Source organism: Rhipicephalus sanguineus, chromosome 4, assembly GCF_013339695.2.
Source record: "Rhipicephalus sanguineus isolate Rsan-2018 chromosome 4, BIME_Rsan_1.4, whole genome shotgun sequence".
Classification (NCBI taxonomy): domain Eukaryota; kingdom Metazoa; phylum Arthropoda; class Arachnida; order Ixodida; family Ixodidae; genus Rhipicephalus; species Rhipicephalus sanguineus.
In genome coordinates, this window is record NC_051179.1 from 177,473,278 (window position 1) to 177,498,423 (window position 25,146).

Sequence of the window (25,146 nt, forward strand, 5' to 3'; positions counted from 1 at the left end):
AACATTTGAACTTCCACCTTTATCCGCTATGTCAGGGGTCTCAAACCCACCTCAGCTAACGGGCCGCATTCACGAAAATTTACTCCGCAAGGGCCAGGACAGTAACGCAGCTAAAAGCGCGGGGGGGGGGGGGGGGTAGAGGGGCTAGGTCGTACCAAATGTCAGCTAACGTTGCCATTTAAGAGAAGAGCTTTCCGATATGTCACATATGGGTCGTTTCTGAAGGGTATTTAGCGACAGGATTCCAACAACATATCGATACCTATCTTCAACATGATTAAAATAAGGACGCCGATTTTGAAGCATAGAGTTTTGTTTCACGCTTAGGTATCAACACATGGTGGCCGCAGGGGATGCCTCTCGACAAAAAAGCTTTAGACCTGTCATGCCTGTGTAGCTTAAGTACATACTTATAAAGAAAATGAAAAATTGGGTCCCCTGCGCTATACAGGTATAGTGTGAGAGCTACATGGCACTGCCACAACACCTTTGGAATGTGCAGGAATAGCATAGGTTCAAACAGCAGAAGGGGCGTTAGGCAAAATATATTCGCTTGACGAAATATCAGGCTTTAAAAAAGACAGTTACGAATTCCGTGCCCGGTGATGTCCCTTTACCTCGAACTATATGCATCCAATGAGTAAGCGTCGAGAAGCTTATTCGCGCCTTTATTACCAAACTGTAACGAACACCAAAAATAGATCGAAATCGCTTCGTACACCTCCTGCCAATCGTATGCCCGCGTAGTCCAGTGATCACCTTCTACCAGTACAATATCGTTAGGAAGGCATAGAGCATTATGATACGCAAGAAAAGAAGAGCGCTGTGCAAGCCGTACAAAGATACACGGCTGAAAACTGCAAGCAGAAGCCCTCAAATAGGACTTTTATAGGTTATACTAAAGAGTGTCACGACGTTCGGGAACGATAGAAATGAAGGGATAAGCTTCACAGCTACGTTCATTCTGCAGAGGTCCACAAAGACATCCTAAATTTGCACCAGTGGTGGAAGTTAAGAACGACTGTCGACGCCTTCACATTTCGCAAGACAGATGTGCACCCCTGCGGCTAGCGCATGCAGTGCGAGAAACTTTAGCGTGGCAGGATATATGATACAACGGTAGATGGCGTGCTTAACGCCGGAATCTCTAGATAATTTGATTTTTCCCACAATAACACGTGAAGAAATAAACTATAAAATATGCCACAAAAGACTTATGGACTGTATATAGTAGCAGTGGTGATATATGAAATAAATCAGATATATGAAAAGAATGCTATCACAAATACTTTTTTCGTCCTTTCGGCAGCCTATACGTATTTCTTAAAGTACACGTGGTTAGTGTTATCGTGGTACACGTGGTTAGTTTTATCTAGGTTAGTGTACATACAGCAAGGTAATAAACTTGACTTTCTTCCTCCATCTTGCTGTCGCAAGGTACTACCATGCTGAAGACATGTGTTACATATCCAGAAGGGTGCATGATTGGCTTTGTCGTTAAAGCGTGTTCTAAGGTTCAGTAAAGAGCGCAATGAGAGCGTTGTGTTCTCTGTCTCCTCCGTTTTTATTGCAATTCCTATCGAAACTTCACTCATGCTGCAAATCACTTTCCTTGCTGCAATATCTGCTACAAAACGCTCTTGATGATCCCCATTGCATTAGCAAAAAAAGAAGAAAAAGTTATAGCATACCATTGCCGAACAAACGGTCATTGTACCCAATATTTCCACTCAACTCTTTCCACCGTGAGCCCCTTTTTATACGAAATTACCGAAGGTTTAAGCAGAATTGTTAGCGAAATATTCGCCAGCAAAGGGTAGATATTTCCTACCTAAACACTTTGCTGTAGATTCAATGTTCTGGCAACATCACCTATACTATTGGCTCGGGCCTTTGTCGGGCCTGATCTACCGTCGGGCCGGGCCGGGTAGGCGAAATTTTTTCTCGGGTTCGGGCCGGGCTCGGGTCGCGTATTGAATCGCCGGGCCGGGCTCGGGCGGGTAAACTTGAACGAGTTCCAGGCCCGGGCCGGGCCCGGGCCGAAAATCCCGGCCCGTGCAGTGCTCTAGCGTAGACAGGCTGATGATGATGATGATGAAATCTAAGTACACGAGCCTCAAACATTTTCACCTCCATCGAAAATGCAGCAGCCGCCGCAGCCGGGATTCGATCCCATGACCTTCGGGTCATCAGTCGAGCACCATAACCACTAGGCCACCGTGTCGGGCCATTTCATTGTTGTATGGATATGAACGCATGACCGTCGTTGTTGCTGAAGTGTTGCACTGCGAAGCACGTGAATGACAGTCCAATTCCCGGCATGGAGGAAGGGAACAGAAGGGAGCGTTGTGCAATCGAGTTAGAAAAAGTTAGTATGTCAGGCACTCACTCGTCAAGGCTTCGCTTGCCCCCATTTTCCCGACAGGGCTAGGGCTGCTGAATATTTTTCAGCTGGGACTGCACCCTGCATACACTGCCTCTTCAGCACGCTCAGTTGAAGGCCTTTTGGTAATTACAAAACGCTATTAATATTCTTTATCTTTTAACACCAGAAGTAAACTCGGAAGTCCCTCGCTGGGCATTAAACAATGGGCACTACATCAGCGCTGACTGGCAATGAGGCCCTTTTGCAGCTTTATTTCTGTTGGAAGAAGCTCGCTTATTGTCCAACACATTGAACCTTGGGAGCTTCTATCCAAATAAATTAAAACTTATTTTGTTTATCATCCACTATAGACGCTACAAGTTCTTTCCAGATTAAAAAAGTTGTAATCTGGCAGCAAGATTTTCTTATTTAGGCCATCTATTTTTCTACAAAAGCTGCTAAAATTGTAAAAACAGGGTCAACTCAAATACCTGTAACCTGGCAATAAGAAACCATACTAGTACTACAATTCTGTAATGTGAATCTGTGAATACATCCAATGTGGGCAAATTTATTGTGCTTAAGGATCCTTAGTTGGTTCAGGAACATTGTGGCAGAACAGCGCAATAAACTGCTGTCCATACGCAGCTGCACGCTTGTCTGACTTATTTTTTTTTTGTGATACTAAAAAACAACACATATTTCTTGATCCTATTAGATGCAGGCTCATTACCAGCTATGGGGTTAGGCTTTAAAGGATAGTACACTCAAGGACACAATTCATGAGCAAAAGCAAGTATTTGACACAAGACCTTGGGATTCCTGAAGTGCAACCTCTACAGTGCTCCTCAACATGTAAAATTACTAGCATATAAAACAACGGTTAGCCTAAACCTCGAAAACGCATCACCCATGTGGTATCCTCACCAGATTTACCTCAGCATTATGCATTAGAATTCATACAGAATCACAACGTAAGGTACATTTATTCATCATACCCGTATTATATCAGCGTTTCATCATTAAAAGCACATTCTGGTTTGGCTACGCTAACACATCGTCGTTGTGCCGTGAGCTTATCATTATTTCGCAAGTTCTTCACCAGTGTACTTTGCCATGCACCTTACGTTCTACCACCTTCGCGAAATGTCACTGTGCACAGGCCATCTGTAGGACTGCCGTCAAAACCGGACGCACGGTTCTCTTTTTTGTTTACTTGGTGCGGCCAACTTGGGGGGTCACACCGGTGGGGTGCTTCGAAGTGCCTGTGCATCGCCCCAAAAAGTACTTAAGACTCCGGAGATGGGTGAGCCCATCGGATTCCTGGTCGCGGCCGGGACAAGGGTGCCCGGCCCCGCTCGCGGGCGGCGGCAGGAAGGGTTGGAAACGTTGTCGTAATGACCTCCCCGTTTGCTCAGCGATGCCTTTCGGCGGTGCATGAATGGGCCGCCTCCGGGCCGCGTCGTTTGCCCTTCACGCGCATCGCGGGCGCCTCCCAGGGAGATACAAGAGAAAGCGGCCTGCTTTTTGGGCACCACGCGGTCGCCGGAGGCATTCGTCATGTGTGGCGTGCATCAGGTGGAGCAGACGACGTACAGGCCCTTGACGCTCGAATACGTGATCAACGAGGAGCGAGCCCCCGTCGTGGGGCGTCGAACGCTCGGTCGGCACCTTTGTCAATTGTTTGCACGCTGGCCCCTCTTCGGCGTGGCATCCATTTCCGCACTTTGCTTACAGTCTGGTCCGGCAGACTAGCTGGAGCGGGAGCTGAGGAAATGAGCTTATAAGTGGTGTCACGTGCGACGTTGTGCGCGGAGGGGGGAGAAGCTAAGTGGCCCGAGGGTGGTCGAAGTGGAGTGTCTCTTCGGCAAATCTATTTGACATACCACCAGGGTCGTTTTTGTCAGGCACGTTTTTCTTTTCTTTTCTCGTCACTGCACGCGTACACTTAGCTCTAGACACGTGTAGCGTCAGCTGAGCCTGCCCTGGCCACAACAACTCTAGTTTACTTTGTTTTTATTTGCCTCTTGTTTGTGTGTTGCTTGGGGCGAGGAGCATGAGCCCGCATAGATGTAAGGAGGCAGTGACCTTGTCGCGAGTTTGTTGATTTGCTGCATGCACCGCCCAATTACAGGGCAAACAGGCGGCTATTCGCCGGCAGTAATGTAAAGGCGGAGCATCGGGTAATAAAAAGCGGCCCCGGTGTTCCGTCTGGCGTTCTGAACCGGGCTTAAGGTGTTCGGCACCGTCGGCTCTGCCGAATCTCGTAGGGTCGCCCTACAGACGGTTCATTTCCAGTACTTGTTTTTCTTTATTTCTTTGTAACCTTTATGCTTGTAACTCTTCTGTAAGTCTGTAAATATAAGTTGTCTTGATTTTCCTGTAAACTTCTCCAGCGTATCTCATTCTTCAAGCGACCAGCGAATCCAACGTCAATTTCTCCCCCTTCGTTTATACCACCTCGGGTGGTGCGTCTCGGGCGCCGAGTGTGGAGCGTTGTTTTTTTTCTACTTTCAAACTTAATTCCGCCTCCCACATCGTTTATATCACCTCGGGTGGTGCGTCTCGGGCGCCGAGTGTGGAGTGCGGTTTCTCATCTTCAAAAGAACCTGAACTTTACTCATCCACTAAAGGTTGCTCTCTCCATTGCACATATTGTCACCTGCTTGTCATCATTTTTTTCATCGCACAGTTAAAGATTAATGCGACGGCCTTCGCTGCTATCCCTGCCCCATCTGCCTTCAGGGAAGAACTGACAAGATTTCTGTATTACTTTTTTATACCCATCCCTACCAGGGAGGGGTCTTTAAGGTTACAGAATGAAATGAAGGTGCCCACCAATGAGTGGTATCTCGGAGGTGGTGCTCTCTGAGGAGAGTTTGGTGTGCAGTCCCTCCCGGTGGCGCACCATGGCCTCGGCTGCCAGCCACTCAGAGAGCGTGGCCTCATACTGGGCCTGGGTGCTTGCATCTCGTTCCTGCCGCTCCTCTGGCAGGCTGGACAGGGCATAGTGGCCCAGCAAGTACGGCCACACCTGCGCAATCAATCGCGTTGGATAACCAAGAGACCCCACCAAAACACAGTACTTGGCTCAAGAAGAGTACCGCTTACGCAAACAATTAAAAATGATCATCATATTCTGCACCCACTGCAAAACGATATACTCTTCCAGACCTCTCTGAGTGCCCCAGTCTCGCATTAGCTCATGCTACCATCGTATGCTTGGAACACTGAAAAAAGCTTTACTACAGTACCTTTTTATTGGTGGGAGCCCCACCACATTCTGTAGCACATTCTCTGCAACTCGAAGATATAATCTGTGAGTTCACGCAACTATCTTCGTGATACACTTTCAAATAGCCTTCTTGGTCTTCTCATGTCAAGGACATTACTAGTGAAACAAATCGCACTCTTAGCTAATACCACCATGCTTAAATTATCTTATCTTGTAGAAAAGGAATGTTAAAATTATTTACTTATCTAACCTTTGCCAAGCCTATGACAAAATACATATGCCCTGTTTGGCACCTATACCACACTTCCATTTCTAACATATAAGAATCAGTTCAAATCATGCAGCTTGTTTATTAATTCTGGTTATTCATACTACACTAGTGTCTCTCAGCAAAAAAGTAAAAGCAGGAATTCCTAACCCAGATGTTTGGCATCATGTTTTTACATTGTGCCTCTCTCACAAATTTTCTGGGTCTTCTAGTTCTTGAACGAAAGAAGAGAATTTTAAGATATTGTTTTTTTTTTATACAATCTTAATGAGAACCAACAGATAATGAGGCCAAGGAAGGTACAGCGGACGTCGATTGAACTGTTTGAACTGTATTGTATTAATTATGATATAAATTTGAAGAACATAACGTGGACGAAAAGAAATTTATCCAGTGCACTGCATATCTTGCTATACCAGTCACGGAAAATCTGTGCTCCGCACACCCTCACTTCTTTTTTGTGAAGACTACCCAGAACTGAAACGACTTTTCCGTCGATGCCGTGCACCACTCCAATCGATATCATATCAGGACTGCCATAGAGTCCACACATTCACTGATGTAATCCATCCCCAATGTAGCACCCCCTAACGGGGCTTAATTACTAATAAAATGAATGAATGACATTTTAATACCTAATGCTTGCAGCTTTTCAAGGTGGCCGATTGAGCTAGTTGGTTTTGTATCATGATGCAATATTAGCACGAAGTTAAATGAACACGCAAAGAAGGTGACGCATCAGGATGTACTTGTGTGTCCCTTTCTGTGGGTCGTTCGTTTTAAGTTCACGTTCCTACCCCAAATGATTATGCACGCCAAACTACTTTTATTTTTTCTATATTTTCTTCTCGCGACACTATAGAAATCTACCACTAAATTCCTTTGGCATTTCTCAATCAGTCCAAGTTTCTGCACAACTTTCTGAGCATGCCTGAGCTCCTTGCACTATAACCAATCAAAATATATGGCACGTTTAAATCTTTTGGAAATGCTTCATATAAAATTTGGTGCACTTTTTAAATCGTTCTGTGGCGGCAGGTCAGTTATTTATAAAGAACATCAATAGCCTACACTGAATTCTGATGCAGAATGTAGAAGTTAAATTACACAATGCACAGATTGGGATAAGTTTCAAACAGGAAAAAGTGCCTCAGAGCAGGCTGGCCACAGAAGAAAGTGCCTCTCCTGTTTGAAAGCTATCCCACTCCATGTATCCATCTGTCGGCTCCCTTCTTGACCTTGGACACAATGCACAGATGTATTTCATGCACCCCTTCTAGGTATCAGTATTAAATGCAGTAAATTATATAGAAAGTAGGGTGTGCGAATATTCGAACTTTAGAATATTTTTCGAATAGTGTTTGCTATTCGATTCGGTTCGCACCGGAATTTTACTATTCGAAGTATTCGAACCTCTGGAAAACAGATATAACGGTTTATAATAAGGGAAAATAAATGTAATGACAATAAATCGGCGTGCAGCGTGCTTGGTCTTGTGTTTTGGGGCGCTGGCGTGCGAAACTGCTAGCCGCTTCTACCGGTGCTGCACGACGAGCTTGGCCGGGGGGGCGTCCGCTGCCGATGCGCAAGATGCCCACCAACGTTTCCGAGGAGCCAGCGGGCGACGCGAATCGTTGCTTGCGACGAAGCACAAAGCTTTCGCATGTCCGCCAGCGCGATGAACGGAGTTAGGCCTAACCACGACTCCGAGAGTAAGCTCGATCGCGTTGTGCGCGGCCGCGGTACTCAATGTTTCAAAGTACGCCATTTTCGATCACGAGTACAAACATTCGTTCCGCTGTAGTCTTCGACATGAGGTCCGAGGTACCGCGCTAGCAGACATGCCTGGGAAGTTCGGCGTTAGGCCTAGCCACGACTCCGAGCAGTAAGCTCGATCGCCGTGTGCGTGGCCGCGGTGTCCGACGTTTCAAAGTACGAGTGCAAAGAGTCGTCCCGCAATGGTCTTCGTCACGAGGTCCGAAATGGTGATATCTAGAACCCCCAACCGCGAGTCGGTCCGAGACGCGCGTCTGCGATAATCGGGACGAGCGCGGCGCACTATCGTAATCTGAAGATTGAGCTTCCGCTTGCAGCTGCCCAACTAAAGCGTAATTATTTTCTAAATGATCGTCGACCTGTGAACACAGAACGAGTGCGAACGCGTCACGAAATTGCGCGATTTTCGACAGCCACGACCTCGTCACGCGCAAGCAGCACACAACACTTTGCGGAGCAAGATCGGACCAATGGCGAGGCGTGCTGGAGCAACTTGGTGGACACAGCCAATTTTAAGCCTCGTAACTAACTTCAAACATTTGCTATTTGTCCGCTTCTTTCCGAGTGGAGGAGCTAGCTGAAGCGGGAAATTCGAACACGGAGAAACGCTCTTTTCGACGAGCGCGAAATGGCGGCGCCCAGTTGCGCCGTTGCGGAGCAATAATTTTTCTTAACGCAGTTTTTTTTTTTTGCGATTTCCACGATGGTTTTCGCCACGTCGGCAGGTGCAGCAAATTTTTTACAGCACCTCTAGGTAGTTTTCAGTGAATATATACGTTGGAATCAGATAGAAAAACGGCTACATAAGCTGAAAATGTGATTTCGAAAAACCTCTATTTGTTATTTTTGGCGCACTCGCACTCATCCGGCATCCACAGAAGCCGTGCGAGGAAAACAAGTAACCACTCCTGCTGGCACTGACGCCGGCACCAACGTGTAAATTGATGTCCACACCACTTTGGTTATGCCAAATCATGTAAATAAACGCAATGTGGACTCTGCATTTTCTCATTCTTTATAAGACATCTAGGGAACACGACTAAGCAGCACCCCTCCAGTGCTTCATCAACCTAGCTAAATGTAACACTTTCATTTTCCTACCTCTTAAGAATATGCCTATGGATCCCCTGCAACTTATTTTTTGTAATTTGGCTTTGAAGCATTCGAAAAATATTTGAAAATTATTCGATTCGATTCGCACTCAGATTATTATTAGAATTCGCTTCGCACTCAAAATTTTGCTATTCGCACAGCTCTAATAAAAAGATTCAAGTACGAGCAGTCCAGTCTCCTAGCTTCAAATAATGTGACAGTGACATCTGTAATGTATGAGAAATGAATTTACTTGCGACAATTCATTAGTTTTTGTACAAACACTTAATAGAGCACTGGCATAATGTGCTCATTTAGGGAGAATGGAAAGACTAGGAAATGGCACGGCAGTGACAACCCAGACAGGCCATTAAAAAACCAGCCGTTCTCATTTTTACTAAACATGAAAAAAAAGGAGGGGAGAGAGAAGAAGAACCATATTGGTAAACATACAGAACAACGCTAAGCCTGAAAACCAAAACTCAACATGAGTTATTGCGTACTAGTTCTACACATTAATCTCCTGTATCACATATGCATGAAAAGTTATGTACATTCAATGCCGACGTTTGCATGAAGCTGTAATAATCACAGGAAAGGAGCAACATACTACCTCATCATACATGTCCTCGAGTAACGAAGCTGAACCTTGTTTTCTTGGAACAGTTAGTTATTTCAGGGTGCTTATGACACTTGCCGGTATACGAGAAGTCATCAAGTCGATGAAGCAAAAACTTTAATAAGGGGACATGAGCTTTTCTCTTGTTCAAAATATGTGTATGTACTATCTTCTAGGGCTTACAAGGCCTTCATTCCATGCGATCAGAAACAGAACTCCATAGGCGCTAAAATGCTCAAAGTGCATACCGTCATATACTTGCACGCGCTTTATTAGTATGTTCAAGTACCTCTTTTTGCTTTTATACACATACTTCGGATGTTAGTACTGGCTGCTGCTGCTGTACACTGTGCTCCCTTTCTTGGCTTGTATACATTGCCAATGTCATTGCTTCGCAGCCTGTTGCTTCATGTTCTCTCTCTTTTTTTCTTATTTATTTACGTACAATGCTGTTGACTTCTTCATTGATCCATGCGTTTTTTACTGTGCTATTATTTTTTCTTCGTGTTTACGCCTTGACACACGTGTACTCTGCTTTGCTTTAGTATACTAAGCTTTCATTACACTGCGTTTCTGCTCCCACTCCATCCCAACGCCTCTGAAGCTGGCTGGCAGTAGGTAACAAAATAAAATAAATTGAAATAAAAAGGAACAACAAACATGCATGTAATAACTCTGCATAGTATTAATGAAGGGGAGACTGGAAAGGACCAGAGGGCGGACTTGGTGCTCAATGCCCCCAAAGTAGACGAGCCGGTGCAGTTGCTGGGGGTCATCCAGGCGACCCGATGCAGACAGGCGCTGCCACGCCTCCTGCGTCAAACCACCCTCGGCGCCTTCTCCCGACACAATCGTCAGATGCACCAGCCCCGACAGGTGCGTGCGCACCGTTCGCAGGTGCCGACAGTGTGCCAGCCCTGCAAGGAATGTCACAAACACTTTTTCGCTTTTCCTCGCAATAAGTAGCTGGCACCACTTCTAGTCACTTCATCTGGGGAATCGCTGCTAGCTTGAAAGCAATGTTTTCTGTCATGGGCGAAAATTCGTACCAAAGCGATTTATGAAACGAAATGTATTCACTATAGGCGAGTTTCAGCTTCAAATGCTTTCGCAAGCTAAGACCAGCTGAACTGAAACTTCACTGACCAAAACGTGCATAATTTAATTTCAATTTCAATTTCAATTTTTATTTCGGACATAGTTACATAACATGAAATATGTCCACGAGGCAAGGCAAAAGGAGACTCGTATGTCTCCTGACGAGGCCTTCACCCCGGACTTACACGTCGGACAGCAGGAGCCAGTTCAGAGAAAATAAATACAATGCTCATTGCACAGCTTATATAAATAACATAACAGTAAAAACACATGGGACAAAAATTATACAAAGTTTACATTGTTCAAGTTTAACAATTTTATAAAGTTGTACAAATATGCAAAATTACATAATTTTCACGTTCATAGCAAAATAATTGTGTATTTCAAGGAGGCAGGAAAAGTAGCTTTACTTGTTTTTTAAAACGAGACATACTTGAGTTCTGATCGGCCAATTCGATTAGGGATGAGTATGCATTCAACAATGAAATAATCTGATAATCTATAGTTTTAGTACCATAATTAGTTCTTGGTCTTGATCCCGTCAATGAAATAGTGCGAAGGTCATATGCCACTTGTCTATTTAGATATTTGTTTGAGAACATGGTACGATCGTGTTTGAATTCGCGGAAAATCATTGTTGCCAAAGAAAGCTTATCTAACTCTGAAAATGGTGGTACGTTCAGAGTTTTATACAGTGAGTCAGTTGGTGGGGGAGGATGGGAAGAAATCATTTTTAGGCTCCTTTTTTGTAGAGAGGAAACACGTTCAGCATCCGTCTTGTTGCACGTACCCCATACTAGGTGACAATATGTTAGGTGGGAATGAATAAAAGCGAAGTACAATTGTTTTCTAACACGTAACGGCAATAAATATTTTAGCCTGTATAACATACCAAGAGACCTAGACAGCTTAGCACGAACATAATTTATGTGCTCGGACCAGCTGAGGTCAAACCTAAAAACGACTCCCAAGAATCGGCAAGAGTTGACTGGCGTTATTATATTGCTGTTGATACTCAATTTTAAGGTATGAAGAAGTGGTTTATTTTTTGGACGAAATATTACGTACTGTGTTTTCTTTACGTTTAAGTTTATTTCGTTCACATTAAGCCAGGTATGAAGTTCGTTTAGACAGATATTAGCACGCTGCTCTAATAAACTTAGATCTGGACCAGAAAAGAAAACGTTAGTGTCATCGGCGTACATAGCAATGGCGGGAGTAAACGAAATGTTAGCGATATCATTAATATATAAAAGAAAGAGCAAAGGACCCAAAATAGATCCTTGTGGGACCCCAAAGTTTATGTTACCTCTTTAATTCATGAAGCTGTGTATATTGCATTCTGCCTTCGAGGTAACTCTTTAATAATGTTAGGGCCAGTCCACGGATACCATATGTCGTTAGCTTATGAAACAAGATTTGGTGTTTGATCGAATCAAACGCTTTTCTAAAGTCAAGAAAAATTCCCACTGTAAAATATCGCTGTTCGAAATTACTAAGTATCTTTTCTTTTACCTGCAGTAGAGCAGATTCCACCGATTTTCCAGATTGAAAGCCATACTGATGTTTCGAAATAATCTTTTTAACTTGAATAAAATCATACAATCGTTTATAAATAATACGCTCTGCAATTTTTGAAAAAAGCGGCAGTACCGATATTGGTCGATAATTATTGAGGTCATTTTTACTGCCACCTTTATGAATGACAGTAACACGCGCAACCTTCATTTTATCAGGGAAAATGCCAGTCTGCAACATTCTATTGCAGATATAAGTTAGTGGGCCAGAGATGTCACAGATAGCAGCTTTAATCGGCGAAACGCTGATTTCATCGTAACCGGGCGAGCACGTGTCTTTCAGTGCGAGCACGGTAGATGCTATCTCTTCATCTGAGGTAGGTGTTAAAAACATAGAATCCATGTACGCTGTGGGAATGTAGGAAATAGCAGATTTAGAAGATGATGCTATCTTGGGGCCAAGAAAAGCACCTGATGTCAAAAAATGCATATTAAACTGATTTGCAAGCGTCGTGCCAGAGATGGCTGTTCCATTTATGTGTAGTTCAGTAGGTATACGTGGTCGTTCAATTCCTATAATTTTGTTAACAGCACCCCAAAGCCGTTTAGGGTTATTAATCAGCGGGGAAATCTTATTTTGATAATATGCATTTTTTGCCTTTTTTTAGGTCTAAGCAAATACTTTTTAAACGCGATTAAATCTGCCTGATTCTTTGTTTTCAAGAAGCGAGCGAACATGAAGTCTTTTTCTTTAATGCGTTTGAATAATGACGGTGTGATCCACTCTTTTCTAGCTTTTCTGTGCTTCTTAACCATAACACGTGGAAAAGCATAATTATAGTTCTCACTGATTTTTTGAATAAAGATATCATAGGCTTTTGATGGATCAGATTCGCGGTACCATTCATCCCAGCTAGTTTCACTCATTAAAGAACAGAAGTTAGTAACGCTAGTGGAGTTTATTATCCGACGTGTGTAATTAGATTTTGATACTTGCTTTTTTTAAGGCGAACAGAGCAAAAAATGGCAAGTGGTCACTCAATCCCGACGAAAACACACCAGACACTATGTTTTCCGGATGAAAACTTGTAAAACAGACATGAAGCAAATTAACTTGTTGATGCTCATCACTGAAGCCACACAGTTCGCATCTACAAGGCACTACACTGTTTTGTTGCTTTGTTGCTCTCTGCAATGCTGCTTTGTCCTGTGCCATTTTGTTCAAGAACCAAGAGCATTCCTTCAGAGTTTCCCCAGTGAATATGTTCCTGTCTTGCATGTGTAAAGATTTGATCTAACAGCTTTCGCCTTGAGTCATCCTAGTGTCAGTCAACAAACTCCAGAGACCTTTATCATCTCAAGGCAAGGGCCTTGGTGGCTGGAATTATTTCACCCAAAGGCAAATAGTCTCACTACAATACATATATTGCTCTGGTTATATATGTAAAGTGGTGAAGTTTATTAAAGCACATCTACCACAGTAAGATGCCTGTAAGAGCCTTCTGGCAAGTTTTGAAGATGTACTCACATCCATAGAAAGCCCTTGAAATGATCTGCTTCTTCATGGTGTCACACAAAAGCTGCAATGATTGCCTGCACAAAAGCACATGGTCTTAATCCCTGATATAACACTTTGGTTTACAGGGACACTCTTTCTTCGTATACGCCGTACTCCGATCTAAATGGCATAGCAGTGACTGCATAGTGTTTGTTGTTGTTCTTCTTTTGTTTGCTTCACAGACTGCATGCCTAGACTTTTCTGCCTACTTTGCAAGCATTTGCTATGTACAATGTTCCAATGTTTTCACATTATGTCGCATATGTAAATATTCCTCTCTTATTGTTTACTGTAAAGCCCTAAAGTATCATGCTGCCTGCAAGTGTTTACGAATGGAAAACTTCAGGCTTCTTGAATTTGCAATTGTACATTTGTGCCACAAAAGGTTTCTTGCATTTTCCTTGCTTTTTCAAAATAGTGCTGTATGTAACGCCTCCGACATGGCATTGAGTCTCGTGTGTGCACAGCTTTTCATGCATCACTTCTTGCCTAATACTGTTGCATTAGTGCACAGTATTGTTTCCAATATAGCATAACCTTTGCAACAAAGTGCCCTCCATTGCAGAGGGTGCTAACAGCAGACCTAACTGGCAAAAGAGACGTTTAGTTTTGAGCATTTTCTTCACTGAACACGTTGTCTGCTCTTAAATTCTGAATTTTACAATTTGAAAATTTGCATATATAAAGGAAACGTGAAAATATAACATTTTTAAATATGTTTATCTTACTATTATCCACCTTTTCTCCAATGTCTCTTACAAGGCATGTGAGGAACTTCAAAGTACATAAATAAATGAATAAATAGTAAACAAATAAGCAACTGTGGTGGGATGTTTCCCGCCCATTGGTGATTGGGCCCGCACTCATACGTGCAGCCTAAACTAGTGCCCGCAAAAGTGGCCACTGGCCCCACCAAGTTTGTCCGTGTGCTTACAGAAGGAAACAGCTTTAGCTCACACCCAGAAGTAAGACATGGCGCAACACAACATAAATTGCATGCCTCATGGTGAAGGCTATACTTCACAATATCACGACGACTCATGGGAGTGGAACGTCAAATTCTCGTGCAATTAAAATGTTGCGCGAGAAAAAGGACATGTTCACATGGAAGGGTACAAGGAGAAGCGCAAACTCACGCTGTTTATTAATAAGCGGAACCACTGAATAAATAGGAAAAAGTAACATCGAGACCATGTGTGAGAAGTGCGCGAACTTGAGCTTGTTGGTACACATTCATAGTAAAAACAGCGTGAAAACACAAGGACGAGACAGATGAAACGGGACTAGCGCTATGTGTTTATGAATCAACAGTGTGAGTTTGTGCTTGTCCCCATACCCTTCTATGTCAACGTGTCATTTTTTTCGTATAACCTTTTAATTTCAAGTATGTTTAACACACTAGGCCGAGAATGGGTTCTACTAGAATGAAATTCTCGTACGATGAAAAAGCTCAACCACCAAGAAATCTTAAGTACAAGCTGATAAAGCACAGCAGAGTGGGTGCGAGGGCCTGCACTGCCAGAGTTCTAAGAAATGTTGAACTTGCGCTTTTGCATGAAAATGGCTTAATAATAGAACTTTGAAAATAAGTTAACTGCATATATTGCCTTCTTGAGGCAAGTAAAGAGGCAACTTTTTAAAAAGTTTGTTGACATCTGGCACAACATCTGGTGTTAATTCTGACACATTGCAGCGCGAAACAAAACTCACAGACGAAACACAAACGACGACCACGAGCGCTCAATTAGCAACAGCTTTTGTTGGAAAAAACTGCACATCTCTATAAGCTGTCCGACACATACGTCATCCCCTACACATGCGTAGGTATGCCATCTCTTTATCTGTAAGTTGGATGGCACGCTTACACATCCCTCCCCCAGATAGGAAATGTATTCTGCTTCTACGATTTCTCCGCTGATTCGCATTTTTCTCTTCTTAATGATAGACGTGTTTAGATCGGGTGAGCAATCCTGACAAGTCATGCAATGGCTAGCCAGGAAACCTGCAAACTCTTTTCCTTCACACGAATTTCTCACGTTGTTGGTTGTTCTCTTAACCTATCTTTCAACGCATCTCCCAGTTTGGCCAACGTACACTTTTCAGCACTTTAAAGAAATTTCGTACACCGCCCCTTCTGCACATTCAACAAAGGGCCGCCTGTGCTTTGTGCCACAGACCTGTGCATCCTTCGCTCCGGGTCGATCATTCTGCAGAGCTTAGACAGCCTCTATGGTGCAGTGAATATGACTTTCACGTCGTACCGCTGGGCCACCTTTTTCAGGTTGTGCAAAAGCTTTTGCACGTAAGCTATCACAGCCACCTTCTACCTGCGCGGTGCGCTTGCTTCGCAAGTTTGCGGGCGATGGCACATTTTCTTGAGAAGGCTCTCTGCGACCAAGATGAGGATACCCAGCGCTTATCAGCCTTTCAGTTTGATGCTCGAACGCTTCTGAAGTACAGCGTGGGCAAGATTTGCCGAGAGCGTTCTTGAGGAACGACGTGGCAACAGCTCACTTAATAAGCTTAGAGTGGGCGGACCTGAAAGGCCGAAGTGGTTTCTTAGCACGCGGTTCAGAGCACCAGCAGACACCAACATCGGTTTCGTTTCAAAAGTGTTATCTGGTTTCAAAGTGATCCAGTTTCGTTATCCTTCCAGATTATGTTAGAATCTTCTGATAGGCTTGAGCGCATAAACGCGAACAGTTCAGTTTATTCGGGAACTAGCAAGGCCACCAGCGATAAGACTCGAATGTTCGATGCCACGTGTCAAAATGCCGATGCACCTGAACCACAGATCAGATTATCGACGGCCGACGCTCTTTTCGTGACTATCAGTGTACAGTGTGTATTGCTTGTAGTGCGACTTTCATTTCCCGGGCACAGGTTTGCCTAAATAAAACGTTTCGTCTTGGACACGCCGACGACAATGCCCCTGTAAATGTGGTTTCACTGCAGCTTATAGGTGCTATGACGTGAAACCACCCATTCAGGAGAAATCCGCACTGCCGCGAAGCCACACTTTAATGTACATATTACCTTCCCCTCAATTAATTATTTTTTAAGTTTAAAAGCGTGTTATACGGGCTTATACGCATTAAGCATAGTAAGCTTCAAAACATAATGTAGTGCACCTTACTGCTATACAAATCTTGCTACTATTCAAAGTTGCTTCCACTTCACTTCGAACAAAAAAAAATACATTCACACACGCCTAGTTCCAATTCTTAAAAATATTGTGCAAGTTAATTAGGTCATGACAAAAATGCTGACTTTTCTTAATAATATGTAATATATACTATTTGAACTCTTCGATTCAAAATTATTTGACCAAATCACTATTTGTTTTGAATTCGCTTAGAACCTCAAGCTTACTATTCGCCCATCCCTACAACTTACACATAAAGAGACGGCATACGTACGTATGTGTAGTTGACGTATGTGTGGGACAGCATATACAGATGTGCAATTTTTTGCAATAAAAAATGTTGCAAGTTCAGCGCTCATTGTCGTCGTTTGTGTTCCGTCCATGTGTTTTTTTCCGCACTGCAGTGTGAATATACCAACAAGCCCAACTCGCCACATTAATCTGGTGTTAAGGCTTTCGGCAAATCTCACTATTCGAACAATTCACTTTTAAATTTTTTGGTACTAATTACAGTTTGTTTCAAAGGCACGAATTGCTATTTGAACGAGCCTAATTATTTGACACCTTTGTAAAAATGTGATACAAACAAGCTCAAACAGTTATAATGGTGCTTCCTCTAAAAGGCTGTCCAGGCAATGGCACAGAAGAGGAGCCTAATCATAAATGGGCACACCAACACTGACCCCTGAGCCCTTTGTCCAGGTGATTCCTCCTCGGGTGGTGGTGACTCACTCGAGCGGGAGGAAGAAGAGCGTGCCTCCAGCAGGCGACTGGCGCGAGCTGCTTCCGTGGTTGCCGTAGGAGTGGGGCCTCCTTCGAGGAGGTCCTCTGCACGTACACCCCAAGAACATCTACTTTTACATCTGTAGCTATTCAACAACAAACTAGAAAATGGAATTGTTTGGCTTTGCGTTGTGGTAACCCAATCACTAAGACTTAACCTAGTGTGCTGCTGATCTTGATCTATTCCAGTTGTAGCCCCACACCGCATCCGTACCTAGTGCCCACCTTTTTTAAGCGATGGGATACTCCGTAAAGGTGCAGGATGCTCACAAAATGTGCCAAGTCTTTACTCTTCACTTGATGAAGAATTCAGAGGAGGTAGCCCAATTTTTTATGTAAGGATCTGTGAAGGTACTGGTAGGGTTCACTGTGGATGTTGAAGACCTGCTCTCAGGGGTGGGCAAAGATAATTTGAAATAGTATCGCGAAACGATACAAGATACTCAGGCAAGAAGTACTTGAGATACAGATACAAGACACTTCCGGATTTATTGTATTCATGTGATACCTCCCAATTGTATAAGATACTTCGATATATTTGCAAATTTGCTATTATAGACCTACTTAATGAAGCAGCAAAGACTATGTACAAGTTTAAGGTCTTCACTTGAAAATTTCTTAACTGCGACCAACTTTGCTTAATTTTAATGAAATATCAGTTCGTATCCCAAAAGTTTTGTCTTTCTTTCTCACAGCATACTAGTTTCATTCGGAAACAATTTATTGGGATTTGTTTGGCTGCTTAACATGACGGCTCTATAAAGCTGCGCTGTCAGTAGTTTTTTCTCAACTCTTTTGTAATTGATGGGTGTTGCTGCTTTACTTGGCCACTAGCTAGCGGGTTGCCATATAATTGCAAGAACGTCGTGAAGAAGCCTCCGCACGATAGTGCGAATGCCACTGTGCAGTCTTGCCTTGTCCGTAAGCGTATTACCATTTCCGTAATACCGCATTACCCGACAGGTGTAGGGCAGCAACAACGCTGGTAGCGATATTTTTTTATGATGCATCATGTGAAGATGATAACTATACAGTGAAAACTGCAATGATTTTTCATATATCTGCTGGCGGAAAGCGTTCATTAGCAAGATATCACTAAAATGCAATATTTTACCATTTCTTCTCTGAGAGACCTTGTGCCACCAAGGAACGTCTCAGACGTATTGCAGTGGCACAAAGCGTCGCAGGATATCACTGCTATTCACACTATTGCCACTTCTAGCTCTGCTAACCTGCTGATTTCTAACAGTAAAAAGAAAAGAAAAAGAAAAAAAAGCCATTACGGTGATCTAAAAAAGGAAAACATATATCTAACTCAAATAGCTAGGTTGTTCCATTTTAAACAATCACAGTGAATAAGTATACAGGGCGTATCACCTAAGTAGAACCAAATATTTAAAAAACAAGTGATTAACCACGACTGAATGAAACCAACAGGATATAGTTTACCGTAATGTGGCGCTCATTATGATATTTTTATATTGCACGTAACTGGTAATTAACTAAGGTCAATTATGCAATTGCACAATTTAGGGCCCAGTGCTCTTCATCAAGTCGTAGAGTGCATCTCAAAACGACTGATCCAATTTCTTTTTTTTCCTGACGTGCATGCTGCATGGTGAATATTTTCTGGCTTTTAAAGAAAGCCCGCAAAATATGACATAAAATCACGTGACTGTGCTCATATTCTACTGTACTTCAGCGCTCTCAAACACTTCGAGCCTATCGCTTCTCAGGGACGATGGCGTTTCCTTGCCATGTGCGGCCGTCAGAAATGTTGGTGCACTGTGGCGCCGATGCCTAGAGCAGCGACCACTCATTTCACCCCGGTCCATGCGCCGGTTATTTTGCTCGAAGCACATTTGAAAGCGCTACATTGTGGTAGCGCACGAACGCTGTAACGTGGTCGTATTTCTCCGGCTTTCTTTAAACGCCAGAAAAAGTCGCTACACAACACGTACGCTTCCACAAAAAATTTGATCAGTCGTTTCGGAATGCCCTCTACAACGTAACAAAAGGTACTTGGCCCAATTAAGTGAATATCAGAAATGTTGCATAATTCATCTAGGTGATTAACAAATTAGGTGCAGTATAAAAATGCCCTAACTAGAGCCACATGACGTTAAACCATGTTGTTGGTTTTATTCAGTTAAGGTAAATCAGTTGTTTGTAAATATTTGGTTCCGGTTACGAGAAACGCCCAGTATAACCACGATACAGGCGGCACCCCTAAAAGCTATGACAACAGAGCATGATGTATCGCCAACTCACATGTTAAGGTCAGACAATAGAAAACTCAGTGTCTATGGAAAATAAATAATGAAGTACTTGGTGTTATGTTTCTCTAATCCCTTTCCTAACATCTGTAAGATTTTTTCCTAAAATTTTCATTATCATAATGCAAACTCAATTTCTCTATTTCAATAAACTGTAATTCAGAATTTTTGTTACTGTATGCTCTAGGCACGCTCACATTATTTTACCTTTGCCCTCAACATCGCCTTGACATAACAGTAAACTCATATGGAATGTAGATATGTAAATAGTAGCAATGATGCAGAGAGTTCAGAAATAAGAATAAATCAGAGAACGTATTTTAGGAGCAGGTTACAAAAGACATACTACAGTAAACAGAAGGGCAAAAACTGTACAGAGGCCTAGGTAATGTATGGGATGCTAATGGAAGACATAAAAAAAGCACTTGTGCTATCAATAAAATTATCATTAAAAGAACTTCTTGAATAATTTTGCAGGGAGAACAAAGATACAGTATGCCAAAGTATCCTCTGTTACATAAGTGCTTGTTCTGTTGCATCTAGCATCAGCATTGGTGGTGTGACAGTTGATGGAATCTCATTTGCATATAAGTCAATCTCATCGTATGTAAGCCAAGCTTACATCCGCAAGATTTTTCAAATCGCTGATGTGTGAAAGCTGCGAGACGTAAAGCAACCCCATTCTTGCGTTATCGAGTCTTTGCAATGAAGCACCACAAAAGACAAACTTCGATAACGGCACTATAGCGGCATCAGAATTTGAGCTAAAAACGCCGCGGGCATTGGAGTACGCAGCCCAGTACAGTGGCTACGACGAACAAGTGTCATGGCACCGACAAAACTAAAAATAAAAAACAACATTGAAAAAATAAAAGGTTGGCTGCGCGTAGACATTCGCGCGCTTGTTTTTGTCGAGATGACTCAAGCACCGTCACGTGACTGCACTCCACCAATAGGGACACGTAGAGCTAATCGCCTGTGCTTGCTGGAGCACTCTGGCAGAAAGACAATGTCGCTGTTAGTTTTATTGAGATGGCTTATTGGCAGTAGTGTCATCTTGAGAAGTGGAGTTCAGCCGACGTTCGCACGGTGTTGTTTCGATATAGCAGTAACTTGTACCTTAAGATGCACAATACATTATTGAATGTATCGGAAACACAGATACAGGTACTCGTTTTGCGAGACATATGGCGATACAGATACAAGACTGCCAAAGAGTATCTAAGATAGCATCAATGATACACGCATTTTCGATACTGCCCAGCACTACCTGTTCTATTCGTTGCCACATGACAGACTTCTGCTGTGTACTTGGTAGGGTAGCGCTAGTAGACACGGACTAGAGGAAGACACAAGGACACACAGACGGAAGCGCTCAAGCAACTGTTTTTTTATTGAAAATCTGCCCTACATATATACATCGCTTTTATGGCCGCGTGACAGTTTCAGCGTACTGACGAATTGAGGAACATAACTTCTTTTTCTGACAACACTATCGACGGTGTGCTGACACATTTCGCCCCTTCTTTGATTATGGTCTTTGCTTCGATGATTTCTCGAGTGCACTTATCTTTGTGTCGGCTGATTATGATACAATTTGAATAAACACGTGAACAACCACAATCATTGCAATGTGTGGACAGGTGCCCATCCCTGTATCGAGCAACGTTGTGCTCGCGTAGCCGATCATTGATACAACGGCCCGTTTGGCCGATGTATTTCCCGCCACATGTCAGTGGTAAACTGTATACCACGCCTCCTGCGCATGGCACGAAAGGACTTTGGTGCTTTTTCTGGCACCCTTTCGGCTTTTCAGTGGCAGGATCGGTGAGCTTGCACAGGCGGCTTACCTTATCGGGTGCTCAAAAAACCACCTTTACGCCCACCTGACTCGCTACTTTTTTCAGCCCGTGCGAGATCTTGTGTATGTACGGGATCACTGCCACCTTCTCCTTTTTCCTGGATGCGGAGGCAGGTTCACCATCCGGGTGGCGAACTTTTGTGAGCACTTTGCTCGCAACGGCGACGAGCAACTGCGTCGGGTATCCTGCCAAGTCCAGCCTCGCCGCTTGTTCTTGCAGGCTGGTTGCCACTGTGTGAACACAAGACTTCCGGACGGCATTTGTCAAGCAGAGGTTTACAATACTGCGCTTCACCAACTTTGAATCCGAGGAACTGTTCACCAAAAGTGACTTGTTGGCTCGGGGGTGATAAGCCCAGCGTGTATGTTTTTCACCAAATGTTAGTTGAAGATCGAGAAACTGCAAGAAACTGCAAAGTCTGCTGTGTGTCAGGAATTGCATACAGGAAGATAATGACGAACAAGGGTTCCAGCAAAGCTGTGGTGTTTCGACAAGTGCCTTCCTTGGACTTCTTTTTCTATATCTAGGCTCAACTGTTATTGGCTGGAAGGGGTGTGTATATACTCAAAGGTCGGGGACTTGCGCAAGCTCTAGTGTTGCACCTGTTTTAAGTCAGATTTTTCTGAGCGTGATTGACCATGGCTTGGCACGTGCATTGGAATCTGATGCGGTGAAAACTTTCAGGTACGTAGATGATTACCTGGTTTTTGTGGAAGATTGTAGACAATTGACGACGACAACACAAATGGGCATACGCTGCGTGCAGAAGATAGAAAGGAAGAAAGAAGAAGAGCTCGCTGCGCGCGGTATTAAAAAAACTCCGACCTGCTGTTCTTCTCTTGATCTGTGCGTTACGACCTCTCTCTTGACGTCGCGACAATATTCACAGCATCGCACACAAAATATGAATCACACCATAGTGCGCGCCTCGTTTCAATAAAACTGACGTCTGTGCTCTAAGATGAGTGCTGACGTTACGTCAGACCATTAGTTACCCTTTAAACGTCAGTGTAGTCGGCGTGCCTGGTAAGCGCAAACAACTGCTTCGTTTACAAAAACACATCAATCCACCTCGTAACGCTTGACTCGAAGCCAAAAAAATGCAGCACAGACAGCTACTCGCTGACTGCTTCGCATGAAACCGATTCTCACACTGCGTGGGATCTGCTGAATTTTTTATCAAGAAAACAATTCCTTGGCAGCAGGCCTATTCTAACGAGGCTATTAAATGCTCTGTAGTAACAAGACGTGAAGTGGCCTAGTTGGTACATTGCAAAACGCATAAAAGTAGTGGAAAACACGAACGACTAGGAGACGTTTCGTGCTAGTCTTTCGTGTTTACGGCTGGTTTTTATCCATTTTCATTAACTGCTCCTTCCAGGAAACACACACATGCATGCCTCAATCAATCAATCATTCAATTAGCAAACAAAGAAGCAACCGAAAATCTCAGGCATGGGTGAGGTTTTTTTCCCAGCCAGCTATATTTCTTATTCTCTACATCCCCTCGTGATGTCAGTTGACCTCTTCCAAACAGTCGCTAGTGTCATCGCAATGCCCAGGGCGAAGGGTGCTTGCAAAGTAATGTGGGGCTCACCAAGGGAGTGCGGCCGTAGGGAAGTGATGACTCGAAAGACAAAGTCGGTGCTGCCCTCTTCTTCTTCACCTTGGGCTGCCCTGCGACGACGTAACCGTGGAAACACCTTGCCTGCGCAAAGGAGCAATTGCTAAGGCACTTGGACCGGTTGGTTCTACATGGGCGCATTTAAGAAAGATCACAAAATGTGAACTAAGTTGCAAAGAAAAGTTGAACCTCGGAAACATGAGCAAAACAAAAGGATGACCTTCTGATCCTTACTCTATATGTCAAAACTATGAAATTAATGTGATGAGGAGCACCGGGGGCGGTCATGCACATGTGAACGGGATTATGCGCACAATGGAAAAGTAGGCATCCACAGGAATGAAGGCAGTAAAAGCCTCGATACATTTGTACACTCGTTAAATTTTTTAAAGTTATTTATTTAGCTGGTTTCTTCCTTTGATATAATTTTCTACCCAACGATTCTTGCCTGAAAACAGCAAAAGAAAACGAAAAATTTCTAAGGGTACACAGCCACTATCATTTATTTGGCGGACCGCGATACGTGGAACATCGTATATTAAAGTAAGGCAGAGAGGTGGGCAAGTTGTAATTGATGCATATTGTAAAAAATCAGTGCAAACAAGACGGAACGCATGAATAGAAGGACACAGTACGAACGCTAACAACTGAAGTTTAATGAAGCAAAAGTGAACACGATGAAAACCAGCACATGCGTACGCAGAAAATTTAGGTGACGTCAAAGACGTGGTTGAGCTCTGCATACCTCGCAATCTAGTAGACAAACAGACGTTTCAGATATACAATCATTACCCTCGTTTTTGATCAAGAACGCTTCAGCGAGTTCACGCGCCCTTTTGTCTTTATGTTTCAGCATAATAACAGTGTTACTGAAAAACGGTTTGCATCCACATGATCTGCAATGGTCCGAAAGGTGTGACATCGGATTCCCTTTAATGTATTATTGTGCTGGCAAAGTCTTTCGTTGATGCATTTGCCGGACTGGCCTATATACACCTTTCCACAGGAGAGGGGGATCCTATAGACCACACCAACAGAGCAGGAAACGGCGGGATAGCGATGTTTCTCCATGCAACCTACACCCACTGTTCCTCTAGCCCTCTTTTCAATTGCAGCACAAGCTTTTTCAACTTTTTCGTTCGAAGAAAAGAGAACGCCACGAGCGCTGTTTCGAAAAATTTTCAAGCCTTCTCAGTTGAAGTCTAACCACGTCAAGAAGCAAGCTGTCTCACTCTTAAATGAGTTTGGCCTTGAGCGCATAGCCTCAACGGTCTATAAGGCACGCTTGGACACTCTTCATGTTTTCTTTGCCGCTAAAACGCACAAGGTCAATGTCCCGTTTCGTTGTATTGTGTCCGAACGCCACACTTGGCAATACGAAACAGCAAGCTACTTGCTCTGCATGTCAAAGACCCTTTTAGAGTGTCTAACTCATGTGAGGTTGTTTATTTTTTATCTAAGAGTAACCCCTGACCTTGTGAATCTTTTAGTCTGGATGCAGAAGATTTACACTAAGACCTCGGTATAACAAACACGGATATATCGGTTATAACATAGTAACTGAGGAAGTGTTGTCATAGATACAGTGTTACAAATAAACGTTTATAACGAATTTTCGGATTTAACGAAGTTATTTTCGTGGCAGATGTGACTTTGTTATAATGAGGTTTGAGTGTATTTTATTCTCTCCTACATGACCAGTGGATGAAATCTGTGAAATTCTGCATCACTGGAAATATATATGAACTTGCCTTTGTCAATAGCAGCCTGGTTTCTGTTGAGGCTTAAACGACCGCTTGTAGGCATTCAATGGACAGGTGCATATGTACCCTGACAGTGCCTTCTTCCCTCTTCTTTCTTTCTTTTAATCCCTTCATCCCTTCCCCCCAGCGTAGGGTAGCAAACCGGACGCGCGTCTGGTTAACCTC

At 43.4% G+C, this 25,146-nt stretch overlaps 1 protein-coding gene across 1 annotated transcript in view; it reads right to left on the reverse strand.

The window, feature by feature from the left end:
• Positions 1–25,146, reverse strand: part of LOC119390924 (small G protein signaling modulator 1) — a 140,827-nt gene that overhangs the window by 48,682 nt on the left and 66,999 nt on the right. Inside the window, exons 10-14 of the mRNA XM_037658640.2 lie at positions 23,192–23,302; positions 17,357–17,501; positions 13,499–13,563; positions 10,067–10,272; positions 5,204–5,399 (exon numbers count right to left, since the gene is read on the reverse strand). Of these exons, the coding sequence (XP_037514568.1) occupies positions 5,204–5,399; positions 10,067–10,272; positions 13,499–13,563; positions 17,357–17,501; positions 23,192–23,302 (723 nt within the window). The remainder of the gene's footprint in view (positions 1–5,203; positions 5,400–10,066; positions 10,273–13,498; positions 13,564–17,356; positions 17,502–23,191; positions 23,303–25,146) is intronic.